Source organism: Pan troglodytes, chromosome 4 (assembly GCF_028858775.2).
Source record: "Pan troglodytes isolate AG18354 chromosome 4, NHGRI_mPanTro3-v2.0_pri, whole genome shotgun sequence".
Taxonomy (NCBI): domain Eukaryota; kingdom Metazoa; phylum Chordata; class Mammalia; order Primates; family Hominidae; genus Pan; species Pan troglodytes.
In genome coordinates, this window is record NC_072402.2 from 113,573,806 (window position 1) to 113,589,343 (window position 15,538).

The 15,538-nt window shown below is 35.6% G+C and overlaps 1 protein-coding gene across 10 annotated transcripts in view; it reads left to right on the forward strand.

Annotated features, from left to right (window-relative positions):
- AP3S1 (adaptor related protein complex 3 subunit sigma 1) overlaps positions 1–15,538 on the forward strand; it is a 72,442-nt gene that overhangs the window by 23,050 nt on the left and 33,854 nt on the right. For 9 of the 10 annotated variants that reach the window (XR_010156978.1, XR_008548070.2, XM_001148407.8 and 6 more), the window contains 2 exons: positions 2,013–2,104; positions 5,362–5,473. The exons of the other annotated variant lie outside the window; for it this stretch is intronic. Coding sequence is in view for 7 of the 9 variants with exons in the window: in XM_001148407.8 (XP_001148407.1) it covers positions 2,013–2,104; positions 5,362–5,473 (204 nt within the window). In the remaining 2 variants the exon portion in view is untranslated. The remainder of the gene's footprint in view (positions 1–2,012; positions 2,105–5,361; positions 5,474–15,538) is intronic. 10 annotated transcript variants of the gene reach the window in all.

Below are 15,538 nucleotides of genomic sequence, written 5' to 3' on the forward strand. Positions count from 1 at the left end.
TGACAGAACCAATCAAAGAAATCATGGAAGAGATTGTGAATGTAGCAAAAAAGGTGGGAGAATGAAGGGTTTCAAGATAAGGGTTTCAGAGAAATCTAAGAGCGCATAGCACAACAGAGTAATTAGCAGAACACATTTTGATGGAGATGAGTGCTTCTGAACAATGCCAGATGATAAGGAAGCAGACTTAGAAGAAGCAGCGCCAGAAAACAAATTGACATTAGACAATCTGGCAGAAGAGTTCCAGTTATTCAAGACTGCTTTGACTTCTTTTAATGACATGGACACTTCTGTAATATGATGCTAAAACTAAAGCAGACAGTGGAACAAGGATTAGTACTGTATAGAAACATTTTTAGAGAAATGAAAAAGCTAAACGGCAAACAGAAATTACTGTGTATTTCCATAAAGTTACATCAAGTATGCCTGCCTCTCCAGCCTCCTCATCCACTACCTCCACCTTTTCTGCCTTTGCCATACTTAAGACAACAAAACAAACACCTCTCCTCGTCCTCTGCTTCTTCAGCCTACTTAACATGAAGACAAAGAGGAAGCCTTTTTGATGATCTATTTCCACCCAGTGAATAGTAAATGTATTTTCTCTTATGATTTTCTTAATAACATTTTCTTTTCTCTAGCTTACTTTAAGAATTGTTAAGAGAAAAAGTGTAGTGGAGTTAACATTTTTGGGGAGTCAAAACTTATGCATAGATTTCCAAATGCATGGGGGATCTGCATCCCTAACCGCCACGTTGTTCAAGGGTCAACTGTCTATGTAATTGCCAATGTGCAATTGTTTTTGATCTTCAAAAACTGGTTTCATATGGTTTAGATTAGTATCTAGGAGAGAAAGTGCTGGTTAATAAAACTGTTTCCCCAAGTGATTATATGTTTACCCTCCCACTGGTGAGATGAGAGTTTCTTTGGCTCTACATCGTTGTCAACATTTTTTACTATCATATTTTTATACTTTTGCTGATATGGTACATGTGGGGCTATCTCATTGTTTTAATTTGTATTTCACTTAATTACTACTGAGGTTTAGTATCTTTTCATTTCTTTGTGGACCATTCACATCCTTTCCTGTGAAATTGGTGTTCATGATTTTGGTCAGTTTTCTATTGCAGTGTTTAGGAAGCTTACTCTTGTTTTGTTTTGTTTGAGATAGAATCTCACTCTGTCGCCAGGCTGGAGTGCAGTGGCGCGATCTCAGCTCACTGTAATCTCTGCCTCCTGGGTTCAAGCGATTCTCCTGCTTCAGCCTCCCGAGTAGCTGGGATTACAGGCACGTGCCACCACACCCAGCTATTTTTGTATTTTTAGTAGAGACGGGGTTTCACCGTGTTGGCCAGGATGGTCTCAATCTCCTGACCTTGTGATCCACCCATCTCGGCCTCTCAGAGTGCTGGGATTACAGGCATGAGCCACTGTGCCCGGCCAGGACGCTGACTCTTACTGGAATATGAATTGCTTGGTCCAGGTTAATAAATATTTATTGACCCAATCCTTAGCTTTAGATCGGCTTATATAAAGATGAGTAAGATGGATGGACTCTTACCTCAGTCTATATTTAGTAAAGGTTAAACTTAATTGGAAGCTCCATAGTTCTATTTCTTTCCTCCATTCAAATATAGATTAGCTACACTATTTATATCTTTACCTTTCTGATTCAGTTTACTCATTCGTAAGATAATCAGCTTTGACTAGTTAATATCTAGTTTCCCTTTTACCAGTGTATGTAATTCATCTAATATTTTTTCTTGTTGGTTTTTGAAACTTAGAAATGTGTTACTTTTATTATAGTGGTAAATATAAATAATTGGGTTTTTTTCTTTTTCATCAAAAAATATTGGGTTTTGCTTCTGTAAGGTATAATTTAAGTCACTTCTTCAAGGACCCCTCTCTTAGATGGATTTCCCAGACAGATATTACTACCTTTGATTTTAAAAATTCTTAAAATGCTATTAAACCTATACACTCCATCCTAATATATATGAATTATTCTTCCTCAGAGTGAAGATACACAACAGCAAATCATCAGGGAGACTTTCCATTTGGTATCTAAGAGAGATGAAAATGTTTGTAATTTCCTAGAAGGAGGATTGTAAGTAAAGCATTTCATAGACATTTCTAAGTTTTGACTATGTGATTAAAATATATACTGTTTAATCAGTTTATGGTAAAAGTTTTCTAATTTTGATTAATTGGATTAGGTGAATTAATTGCCACCTATGTTAGCTATAAATCTAACTTAAAGAATTATTTTTAAAAGATATGCAATCTTTTTTCCTCTTAAAAATTTTGGAAGGGAATTTTATATAAAGGTAATATATTAAATCGTAAAAATTCCACATTACAGGGAAGTATAAAATGTAAAATAAGAATCTCTCAACCTTAGTCCTTCTACCCAATTTCTTGTGTATCCTTCTAGAAAATTGTTTGTATTGACTAACATATAAAGTATGTTATATGTGTTGACTAACCTACAACCTTAACATTTTTATTTATGAGATCACACTTTGTATGCTCATTTGCATGTTGCTCGTTCTCAGTATTTTCAAAAGCTTTGCATATAAACACATCTAGGACAAGCTTATTCTTTTTAATGACTACAGAGTATTCCTTTTTGTGAATGTTCATAAAAATTAGATTACATTCTTTATTTTACTGTTAGAAGACTGAAGTCTGTTTTTCAAATATACCTAATTCAGCTAATCAATTTTTCTATTTTTAAAATGAATAAGAATATTGCCAAATATTACAAATAAATACTTTTAAACTAATAACTTCCATGAAAACAGTTTGTTCTCAAACATAAATCAGTCAGAGAAACTTAGAATTTTCTGTATTTTACTGTGTATGATGGATGAGAAATACTCTGGATAACAGGGAATCCGTGGTCATAAGTTACTTTTTATCGTTTGGAACACTTAACTTGGGTTTCCTGAAAGATTATATCATGCTGTCCTTAAATGTCCAATACATACTTACAAATTTTGCTGTTAACTCAAGGCTTCTAATTTAATAATTGAGACAAGTGTACCTGCTTCTGTTTTTGAATTTTACTTGTACTTATTTAATTTTAGTTGTCTTTGACATTACTATCACTACCTCTCATCCTAGCCTCTTGATTTCTTATCTCCTAGGAAACTTAACACCCAGCACAGTTCACTGCATGTAAGAACTTGATTAATCTTACTAGGGTGCTATTTGAATTAGAAATTGTGGCTGGAAATTGTGATTGTTCTTTTTTAACCTTACAAAAAATAGAAAGCAAATATTGCAGCAGAGATGAGGCCTCACATCTAGTTTAATCCTAGTTTTGTCACTAACCAGCTGATTTCCTTGGACAGGTTACTTAAATTCTCAGGCCTCAGTTTTCTCCTCTATAAAATGAGTTATTTGGACTAACAGGATTTCTCAGTCCTGTGGTTTTATATGATGTATTACATTCTGTACAGGAATTTTTATCAGTATTATACTGTAGCTTAAAGATAAGATTATATTTTTAAAGGCAAAGTATGTACTTGCCACATTAATATTTTGCTTGCTTTTAATAGTATTACTGGCCTTTTTGAAACTTATATTCTTCAGAAGTTTGCTCTCCTTTTAAAGTAAAGCAAAAGTTTTAAGATAATCACTAAATCGCTGATTCAGAATGAAGTAAAGCCTCCTATTTGTGTTCTTTTTGCCTCTTTCAGGGAACAATTGCAGTCATAGTCTGTAAATATACTCTCAGAATCTTTAAATTGCATGTAGATATTTTTAAATTAAACATCTTCTCTAGAAGAGTATCTAGCATAGTAGGAAATTTTTATTCTTGTCAAAGATCATTTCTCCTTTTGCTATTAGAAGACATAGAAGTAGTATATACCTTGGGAAGTTGTTTCTACAGAACTTATAAGTTTAGTATTATTTTTACTGTGTAAGAAATAGATGCTGGCCAGGCGCAGTGGCTCACGCCTATAATCCTAGCATTTTGGGAGGCCTAGGCGTGCAGATCTCCTGAGCTCAGGAGTTCGAGACCAGCCTGGGCAACATGGTGAAACCCCATCTCTACTAAAAGTACAAAAATCAGCCAGGTGTGGTGGTGTGCGCCTGTAATTGCAGCTACTTTGGTGGCTGAGGCAGGAGAATTGCTTGAAGCCAGGAGGCAGAGGCTGCAGTGAGCTGAGACAGCACCACTGCACTCCAGCCTGGGTGACAGAGTGAAACTCTGTCTCAAAAAGAAAGAGAGAGAGAGAGACAGAGAGACAGAGAGAGAGACAGAGAAAGAGAGAAAGAAGGGAGGGAGGGAGGGAAGGAAGGAAGGAAGGAAGGGAGGGAGAGATGCCATTTTCCTATATTCTGTTGGGATGGATGTTAGTTTAATTTTGGTTACATATAGCCTTGATTGTAAATTATGTAAGTGTTTAGGGGTCTTTTAAGAAGATGAATTCATTATTGTAAACTTAACTATGAAATAGCTAAACTATATTTAGAAAAATATAAGATGTTTGGAATGATTCCTAAATTATTATTTCTAAAATACTAAAATTCCAGTCATTATAAATAAAAGTATTTCATGAAAGAGTGTAGTATCTTAGCTCAGTTTTCTTGCATTTATATGTCAAAACAATGTAATTTTGGAAGAGATCTTGACGGTAAATCTATCCAAAACTTAAGAAGTGTCATTCTTCTTTTTTTTCTGGTTGATAATCAGTCTTAAGCTGTGTAACTTACTGTGACGTATGGAGTTAAATCTAGTAAGCACTTACAAATGCCCCATGATCTAATTTCCGCCTACTTCTCTGACTTTATCATTTACTAATCTTTTCTTATCTACTGGCCTTTTTTCTCTTCCCTGAACATACATACTTTGTTCTTGATGAAATGGCCTTTTATTACTTACTACCTTAGCCTGAAATGCTCTTCTCTAAATTTTTTCCAAGCCAACTCCTTATCATTAGATCTCAGCTTAAATGCCACTCTTGCTTAATATTCAGCCTGAAGTAGGGAACCCATCAATATATCATCATTGTATTTTGATTGTCAGTGTAACACTTGCCACTATCTGATGATGTTCTGATGTGTGTGTTTGTTGCTTCTTCCCCACTACCAGTGCTTGGCACATAGTAGTTACTCAGAGAATAGTTTAGTGAATGAACTGAAATTAAGCACTGGCTTCTTTTACTTGATATTTCTGAAGAAAACAGCCACCTTAATTCACCTAGTCTCTGAATAAGTTCACTTAAATGCTTTGCCATTGAATGTCACCTTTCATTTGACAAGTGGTTTTTAAACAAATTGTCAGTTTGCTTGAGCTAATGAAAATGATTCGCATTTTGTTTCCAATAACATTACAATTTTTTTGTCATTTAGATTAATTGGAGGATCTGACAACAAACTGATTTATAGACATTATGCAACGTTATATTTTGTCTTCTGTGTGGATTCTTCAGAAAGTGAACTTGGCATTTTAGATCTAATTCAAGTAAGTTAACACTTGCTTCTTACTATCTTAAATAACAGTTTGACATTTAAATTTTTAAAAACTTATATATTCTAAATTTTCTAAAATGATGTAAGAAATAAAGCATTTCATAATAGATATTGTGTTGGTAAAAGAGGTCAGAGGACATAGAAACAAGCAAACATTTGATCTGATTAAAACTATCATAACTAGTTTAATCATGACGTTTTATCTTGCTCATGTAAGTTACAGCAAGGAGCTTAAGACTCGTGGGTTTCTTAACACATGTATCCAAAACTAACCCTAAACCCTACCTCTCCCTGTCTCCTGAAAATCTTTCATAATGTCCCTGGAACTCAAGGTCAGTCATCAGCAAATTTCTTTTTATCTTCAGCCTCTTCTGTTAATATTACTTTACATTTTGCTCTAAATTAAATCTTGCTTCCCTGATGATACTATGTGCAACCCTTTGAAGTAGTGGCCATTTTCTCTCCTGCTTCTTTCTGCCTTTGAGCCTGGAGGTGTAATCTTAGCTTCTCATTGCATTTTCCAGACCATTCTTTCTTCTCAAACACCTCCAAATTTTATCTTATGTTATCAGACTATACCACCTTCTATCCATTTAGTTATAGTCATCACTCATCTCCATCTCTCCTTCATTGGAGATTTTGTTAAGAATTGTGAAGGGTCTGAGATTTGCTCTACTTGCAAACTAAGAAGTTAACCTGCCATAATTTCATGGATGCTGGCAGAAGGCAGGAGATTTCTGGGCCAGAGACAAAGGACCTTATTACTAATAGCAAAAACATTAGCTAAAGTGACAGCATTTGCTTGCACGAATTCTCTAATTCCCAAAGGGTGATATGAAGAGGTCCAGATGATACCTGCACACACAGTGGATTAAATGACAGATGAGGAACGCCAAGTTTAGGGAACTGGAATCTTTTATAATGGATACTAAGCATGTCTGCCCTTGTTTGGAAGGAAGAGAGACTGTCTCTTCCAAGAGTGTAAGGAAACCTATCCTTTGCTGTGGAAGAAGACACTGTCTATTTTCCAGGGCTGTTTGATATACAAGCATGCTTAAAAAGATAGCCCAGAACAAAGACAGTCAATGCCTCTGCTCACAATATGTGTGGAAACACAAGATCCATCTAAAATTGTCTCCTAATAGATTTTGGTTCTTGGTTCACTGGCATTCATTCCAGTACTGCTTGTTTTGTAATTCTTGGTGATTCCATTGTTCATATGTATAATTCTCCCAATATCCTGGTGTCTTCAAAATCTGGAACTCCTCTCTTCCAATAAATTTTGCCCTCCACTCCATCTCACTATGTACCCATTTCTAGATTTTATCTTTGTCTAAACTGTAACCCCTCCATAATCTCAATTTCACAGTTTTGAAGTCGTTAGACCTATTGCAACCCTCAGTTTTAAAAATCTATCATTTTTTTCACTCTGATTTTACTGATGTCTTACTTTCCTTATCCAGCTTAAATTTCATAATCATGGTAGTGATATAGCCTTGTGTACACTGAACTCCTTGCCCACACCCATACATCTGAACATACCTAGAGGAAAAAAAAAAGTAACCATATTTACCAGTCTCACTTTAAATTAATGATCCCTTAGCTCATTGAGTCCTTTATGCTACCCAAGAATCATTTTCTGTTTCCCCAGTCCATTTACTCTCCCATACCTCTAGATGACTACTCATACAGTCTCCTCTCTCCTAAAATATCTAGCACTTCTAGCACCTTGCTTCCCAGTGCACAGATAAAATTGGCTTTTGAAGTTAGCAAGAAGGTGGCATGGTTTGAGCTCTAGTTGGCGTTACAGAATAGACAAGAAATTAACCCAAGCAGACAACTTAGGTAACAAATTCTTAGCGCTGTGGCTAAGGCTTTAAAAATAAAAACATTGTGACCAGGTGTGGTAGTTCACATCTGTAATCCTAGCACTTTGGAAGGCTAAGCTGAGCAGATCACTTGAGCCCAGGAGTTCGAGACCAGCCTGGGCAACCCCATCTCTACAAAAATTAGACAGGCATGCTGTTCTGCACCTGTAGTCCCAATCACTCGGGAGGCTGAGGCGGGAGCCAGGGAGGATGGCTTGTAGTGAGCTGAGATTGTGCCACTCACTCCAGCCCAGGTAACAGAGTGAGACCCTGTCTCAAAAAAAATAGAAATAAAAACATTGTTAATAAAATAAAAAAGGAGATAAATGATAAATTGATCTATTTGTATGCCATATTACTCTTAAATCTGTAATTCTTAAACTGGGTTTTTGGGAGGAGCTGGGTATCAAAGTTACATGAAACCACAAGGTAATCATGGCACATATTCCTGGTATATGTTTCTTCTTTGTTTTGAAGATTGGCGGCAGTGAGGAAATGAACATAAACATGTATATATTATGAGGTAGAATACAAATTTTTCATAATATTTAAAGCTCTAAGTGGAGACTTGAAAGAAATTTTGAGCTTGAGGTAAAGGTGCCCCGAGATCCCTTGGGTATATGTTCACTTTCCTCCTGGGGCCTACTTGAGAAACACTGCTAAGTTATGTTTTGCTTTCTCAAGGCTTTTCTAGTAAAGAAAAAGAAGCCAAATCTTACTTTTGATGACATTGAAGGGTTGATCAGGACTATATATTGCATTGCCTTGTAACTTTGTTTATTCTTACATTTCTTAGTTTATCCCACCTAGGGGAGTAGTTAATTCATTTTATCATTATGTCAAGAGAGCATTATATTTTTACAGAAAAAAAAATTAATATAGAACCATGCTTTCTATTTCTCTGTTTCCCATGACTGAAGAGAGTGGTAGACATGCACACTATGTTCCAAAACACTGTTTTTATTTACCTGAGCCTAGCCACTAGAATTACAGGAAGAAAAACAGGAGAAAGTGTACCATTTCAAATTTAGTCTCTTATTGAAGAGAAATGTTGCTATTAAGAAAGACCAAAACAAATGTGTCTTTTCCTAGAGGTAAATCAGAAGTATTTTATGCTTGCGTCCTGAGATTAAGTCATCACCGTTGATTATTATTTTGATGCTGTTGTTGATCTTCTTATGAGAAAGTAGTTCTATCTCCAAAGGGGATTAGATGGGGAGTTTTCAAAGAACAAACATGCTATTAATATATCATATCCAAAGTAAATTCTGTCATGTACTCGTGGAAAGTGGAAACTATCTTTTGTGTTTTGCAAAATTTTTTATCCATGCTTCACACGTTGATCACTTGTTTTGATATTAGATAACATACAGAAGAAAGGATTTCAGGAGGACTTTGTCATTTTCCGATTACTAAAGTAGGCTAGAGCTGTTTTTACAATACCCCTGAGTTACCACATGCTGATGTATTGTGTCACAAAAAAGAAGATTTCTGTAATTCACCTTATAGGTGCTATGTCTGTCACTACCAGGAACATGTTGGAAGTTCTGTGGTTGTGATCTTTCCCCTTCAATTACCACAGTTCATTAAATACTGAAGAGGGAGTGTACTGAGCACACATGAGTCAGTCACTTTAAAAACCATCAGTTGAATAAACAAAGATGGAAGTGCATAGCTTATTATTTCTGCTTCTGTTTCATCAAATAGCTATTCAGAGAGAACTGATTTTCTTAATTTGTTCATCCTCTAGTTTTTAGAAAGACAATTTTAATGTAAAAAGTAGAAGTGGAAAATTATAAACCAAGAGAGTTTACATCAAAACCTCTTGGTCTTGCATATTCTTTTAGAGAACAGATCAAGAAAACTCAATATGTAACTATTAAACCTATGCTTATAATTTTGACATTTTAAATATCAAAGTGATACCATTCATATAACTGGAAGCATATATTTTAATGCAGAGAGTTAGTGTGTCTAAGGTATGCATATGTTGTCCCAAATATGACTTTGTGTCTGTATAAAATCTGGGAGAAGGCATTATTAATAAATTCGTTATGGAATTTACACCACTATTCCACCAGTACTGAATTTACATTGGTAGTCCACAGAATTTACACCAGCTACCCAAACGAATGATCAGTTTTTGTTTTCTTTTGTTTCTTTTTAAAAATTCCTTGTAAGTTTGGAAAAAAGGGGTGGACTTTTTTTTATTGATATATACCATTTTAGTGTGATATTAACTGCTATGTATGCCATATATGCTAGAGTTAATAGCTAGCTTTTTTAAGGAGTCCTTTCTGTTGTAGCATATTGTTATTGGAAGTGTTAAAATATTTACAGGATGAGAATAGAAGTTTATTAAATATTAATGTTGGGTTGAGTTATTTATAAGCAGTCGTATTGTCCTTAATTAGTTTATTATGCCAAGCTGATAATGGAGGCATATAAATTCACTGGATAATTCCAAATGTCTGTTACAGTTTTCTGTACCACATGTAACAGTAATCAGAGCATCAGTCTTATTCAGTTGTAGCTAGATTAAAAAAACAACAAAATTGAGAACTAACAGCTAAACTTTCTTTAGGTTTAGAAAGATACGTTCTGACCATGTTGTTAGAATGTATATTTAAACTGGAGCTCCATATATAATATTTGTTATTATTACAGTACTGTTCAACTACCTTTTGAGGAATTATTTTATTCATGGCTGCTAATGCTCATTTAGTATGATGTTGAGCAAGTTATTTATTCTTTATAGACCTTAATTTTTTTTTTAACTGCAAAGTATGCTTGTTTCAACATGTTGCCTACAGACAAGAGGTTGTTAGAAAGACCTGTGAATTAAAGCTATCTATTATCTTGTAGTGGTTAAAACCATTTAGCTCTGCCATATACTAGCTATGTAATTTTGGGCAAGTTATTTAACCTCTTTGACCCTAACTTTCCTCATCCACAAAACAGGGATAATAATAATAACACCAATTCACAGAGTAGGTGTGAGCGTTAAAAAAAGATATTTCATGTGAAACCCATGACTAAATGATTAACATTTCAGTGGTTTTTAGCTAACATTATCACTAAAGCATATATTTGTAAGAAAGGCATATAAAATATTATTTTGTTAGTACACAAACTGAAGTAAATATGTTTTTTTTAATCTTTCTGACTTTCTCATTGTTAGAAGCATTTTTGAATCTTTTTATCCTATATGTTGTTTGATGGCTTGGAATGAATTTTATATGACACATTTATGTGATAAGAAATAGTCTTCATTGGGGAAATTTATAAGCCAAGAATACTTAAGTGAGGAAAGGTCTCTGATCTTCCCAGCATCACCTGGCAAATTATGGTGAGGTAGGTACTTCTGACCGACTGAATATACAGTGGTGTGCCGATGAAGGCCCACCCAATTATTGTTCTCATCTATCATGATGGTAGGCCTGAAAGCACACTTGGTGGTGGGGTGACAGATAAACACTGTTTAAGCCTTGGGCTATGTAGGTTTGGGTACCACCTGTTTTTTAAAATTGCCTGGGAAAACCGACTGTCCAGCACTTGGAAATTGTGGGAATTTGCAACTCTCCTGTTGGAGATGAACCAACTCTTGGTCCCAGAGGAAGATGAGTTTCTGGTGCAGTTCCTCCTGCTGGAGCAAGAGGGATTCCTGGCCTAGCGAGCTTATTTTCCAGGCACTCAAGTGAATGCCCAGGATCATTTTAGGAAAATTCTGCCTCCTACATTATACTGTATTACCAGGTTATTTAAAACTTTCTGTTTTCAGTAAGATTTGTTTCTCATGTATTTTTGGGCAACCCCCAGTTTTTTTAAAATAGTTTGGGTCAGATTGTTAGAGTTGTGCAGGATTCCTAAAATTATTTTCCTGTGTTATTTTCATGCTTGAGAAGTCTAATTTCCAGCAACTGCAAATATAATAATTCTCAGTTATTTACATTGCTATTTATTTGTGACAAATCCTGGTATCAAATTTGATGATAACTGCTTTTCTAATTGACATGTTTCATTGATGTCTTAGCAGTTCTTTTAGGAGGCATCATGGCGTCAGGTTTAGAGTGTCAGGGTGTTAGAGTCAGGTAGTATGGATTTGAATCTTGGCTCTGTCACATAACAGTTATATAACTTTAGGCAATTACTTAACCTCATCTGTCCCCAGTTTTCTTTTTTGTAAGTGCTGATATTCATACTTATCTCACCAGCATTGTTGTAAGAATTAGAACTAATTTATATAAACAACCAGCAAATGGTCTAGAATATAGTAGACACGCTTTTCTTAGTTACTTCACAGTAGTGAAGGAAGTAGTTTAGAACTCAAGTGCTTAAAGTCAGAGTTTTGGAGCTGGAAGTGACTTAAAATTTATTTTCTTCCCTTCAATGTAGGTTTAAGAGAAAAACTCAGGTTATGTTGGTCTTTTTCTTTGATTTAAGGTAAATTCATCATGTCCTAATGTAGAATGGTTGGTTTTCAGGAAGGAATTGGACATGGTGGAGAGACTCCCCAAATTTAACATTAACCACAGTACAGCTATTAACCCAAGAAATTAACATTGATACACTACTATATAATCTGTAGGCCTTGTTTACAATTTGCCACTTGTCCCATTCAAATGTCCTTTTTCTCATTCTGGATGTAATTCACACATTCCGTTTAGCTGTCATGTCTTCTTAATCTCCTTTACTGTGTAACAATTCTTTAACTTTGTCTTTCATTCATGTCTTTCATATACTGATCCTTTTGATGAGTACTAGCCAGTTATTTTGATATTCCCCGATTTGGGTTTGTTTGATACTTCTTAATGATTTAGATTGTGCATTTTTGGCAAGAATACCACAGAAATGATGTTATGTCCATAGTGCATCATATCGGGAGGTATATGATGTCCATTTGTTCCACTACTTGTGATATTTGTGATGATCACTTGGTTAAGTTCGAGTCCAACAGGTTTATGCACCATAAAGTTTCATTTTCCCATGGTGCTAGTATTTTTATGGGGAATATTTGAGACTATGTAAATATACTTTTTCTAATCATATATTTGTTAATTCATCTTAATATCTATTGATCATTCTTACCTAAAAGAATTATTAATATTTATGGTGTTTACCAAATGGTGGGGTTTTTTTCTATCATACCTTCAATATTTAATAGTTGAAATTCTCCTGTGAGGAAAAGCTTTGTAATATATATATATTTTTATTATACTTTAAGTTCTGAGATACATGTGTAGAAGGTGTAGGTTTGTTACATAGGTATACACATGCCATGGTGGTTTCCTGCACCATCAACCCGTCATCTACATTAGTTAGATGTAGGACAGCATTATCTTCTAATGCTATCCCTCCCCTAGCCCTCCACCCCCTGACAAGTCCCGGTGTGTGATGTTCCCCTCCCTGTGTCCATGTGTTCTCATTGTGCAACTCCCACTTATGAATGAGAACATGCAGTGTTTGGTTTTCTGTTCCCGTGTTCATTTGCTGAGAATGATGGTTTCCAGCTTCATCCATGTCCCTGCAAAGGACAGGAACTCATCCTTTTTATGGCTGCATAGTATTCCATGGTGTATGTGTGCCACATTTTCTTTATCTACTCTATCACTGATGGGCATTTGGGTTGGTTCCAAGTCTTTGCTATTGTGAACAGTGCTGCAATAAACATATGTGTGCATTTGTCTTTATAGTAGAATGATTCGTAATCCTTTGGGTATATACCCAGTAATGGGGTTGCTAGGTCAAATGGTATTTCTGGTTCTAGATCCTTGAGGAATCACCACACTGTCTTCCACAGTGGTTGAACTAATTTACACTCCCACCAACAGTGTAAAAGCGTTCCTGTTTCTTCACATCCTCGCCAGCATCTGTTGTTTCCTGACTTTTTAATGATCGCCATTCTAACTGAATGAGATGGTATCTCATTGTGGTTTTGATTTGCATTTCCATAATGACCAGTGATGATGAGGTTTTCTTCATATGTGCATTGACTGCATAAATGTCTTCTTTTGAGAAGTTTCTGTTTATATCCTTTGCCCACTTTTTGATGGGATTGTTTGCTTTTTCCTTGTAAATTTGTTTAAGTTCCTTGTAGATTCTGGATATTAGCCCTTTGTCAGATGGCTAGATTGCAAAAATTTTCTCCCATTCTGTAGGTTGCCTGTTCACTCTGATGATAGTTTCTTTTGCCGTTCAGAAGCTCTTTAGTTTAATTAGATCCCATTTGTCAATTTTGGCTTTTGTTGCAATTGCTTTTGGTGTTTTAGTCATGTAGTCTTTGCCCATGCCTATGTCCTGAATGGTATTGCCTAGGTTTTCTTCTAGGGTTTTTATGGTTTGGGGTCTTACGTTTAACTCTTTAATCCATCTTGACTTAATTTTTGTATAAGGTGTAAGGAAGGGGTCCGCTTTCAGTTTTCTGCATATGGCTAGCCAGTTTTCCCAACATCATTTATTAAACAGGGATCTTTTCCCCATTTCTTGTTTTTGTCAGATTTACCAAAGGTCAGATGGTTGTAGATGTGTGGCATTATTTCTGAGGCCTCTGTCCTGTTCCCTTGGTGTGTATACCTGTTTTGGCACCAGTACCATGCTGTTTGGGTTACTCTAGCCTTATAGTATAGTTTGAAGTCAGGTATCGTGATGCCTCCAGCTTTATTCCTTTTGTTTAGGATTGTCTTGGCTGTACAGGCTCTTTTTTGGTTCCATATGAAGTTTAAAGTACTTTTTTGTAATTCTGTGAAGAAAGTCAATGGTAGCTTGATGGGGATAACATTGAATCTATAAATTACGTTGGACAGTATGGCCATTTTCACGATACTGATTCTTCCTATCCATGAGCATGGAATGTTTTTCCATTTGTTTGTGTTCTGTCTTATTTCCTTGAGCAGTAGTTTGTAATTCTCCTTGAAGAGGCCCTTCACATCCCTTGTAAGTTGTATTCCTAGGTATTTTATTCTCTTTGTAGCAATTGTGAATGGGAGTTCACTCCTAATTTGGCTCTCTGTTTATTATTGGTGTATAGGAATGCTTGTGACTTTTGCACATTGGTTTTGTATCCTGAGACTTTGCTGAAGTTACTTATCAGCTTCAGGAGATTTTGGGCTGAGACTATGGAGTTTTCTAAATATACAATCATGTCATCTGCAAACAGAGACAGTTTGACTTTCTCTCTTCCTATATGAATACAGTTTATTTCTTTCTCTTGCCTGATTGCCCTGGCCAGAACTTCCAATACTGTGTTGAATAGGAGTGGTGAGAGAGGGCATCCGTGTCTTGTGCCAGTTTTCAAAGGGAATGCTTCCAGCTTTTGCCCATTCAGTATGATATTGGCTATGGTTTTGTCATAAATAGCTCTTATTATTTTGAGATATGTTCCATCTATACATAGTTTACTGAGAGTTTTTAGTATGAAGGGGTGTTGAATTTTATCAAAGGCCTTTTCTGCATCTATTGAAATAATCATGTGGTTTTTGTGACTGGTTCTGTTTATGTGATGGATTACGTTTATTGATTTGCGTATGTTAAACCAGCCTTGCATCCCAGGGATGAAGCCGACTTGATTGTGTTGGATAAGCTTTTTGATGTGCTGCTAGATTCGGTTTGCCAGGATTTTATTGAGGATTTTCACATCAATGTTCATCAGGGTTATTGGCCTAAAATTCTCTTTTTTTTCTTGTGTCTCTCTCAGGCTCTGGTATCATATCAGGATGATGATGGCCTCAAAAAATGAGTTAGGGAGGAGACTCTCTTTTTCCATTGATCGGAGTAGTTTCAGAAGGAATGATACCATCTCCTCTTTGTGCCTCTGGTAGAATTCGGCTGTCAACCTGTCTGGTCCTGGGCTTTTTTTGGTTGTTAGGCTATTAATTACTGCCTCAATTTCAGAACTTGTTATTGGTCTGGTTCAGAGATTCGACTTCTTCCTGGTTTAAGTCTTGGGAGGGTGTATGTGTCCAGGAATTTATCCATTTCTTCTAGATTTTCTAGTTTATTTGCGTAGAGGTGTTTATAGTATTCTCTGATGGTAGTTTGTATTTCTGTGGGATCAGTAGTGATATCCCCTGTATAATTTTTTATTGTGTCTATTTGATTACCCTTTTCTTCTTTATTAGTCTGGCTAGTGGTCTATATATTTTGTTAGTCTTTTCAAAAAACCAGCTCCTGGAGTCATTGATTTTTTGAAG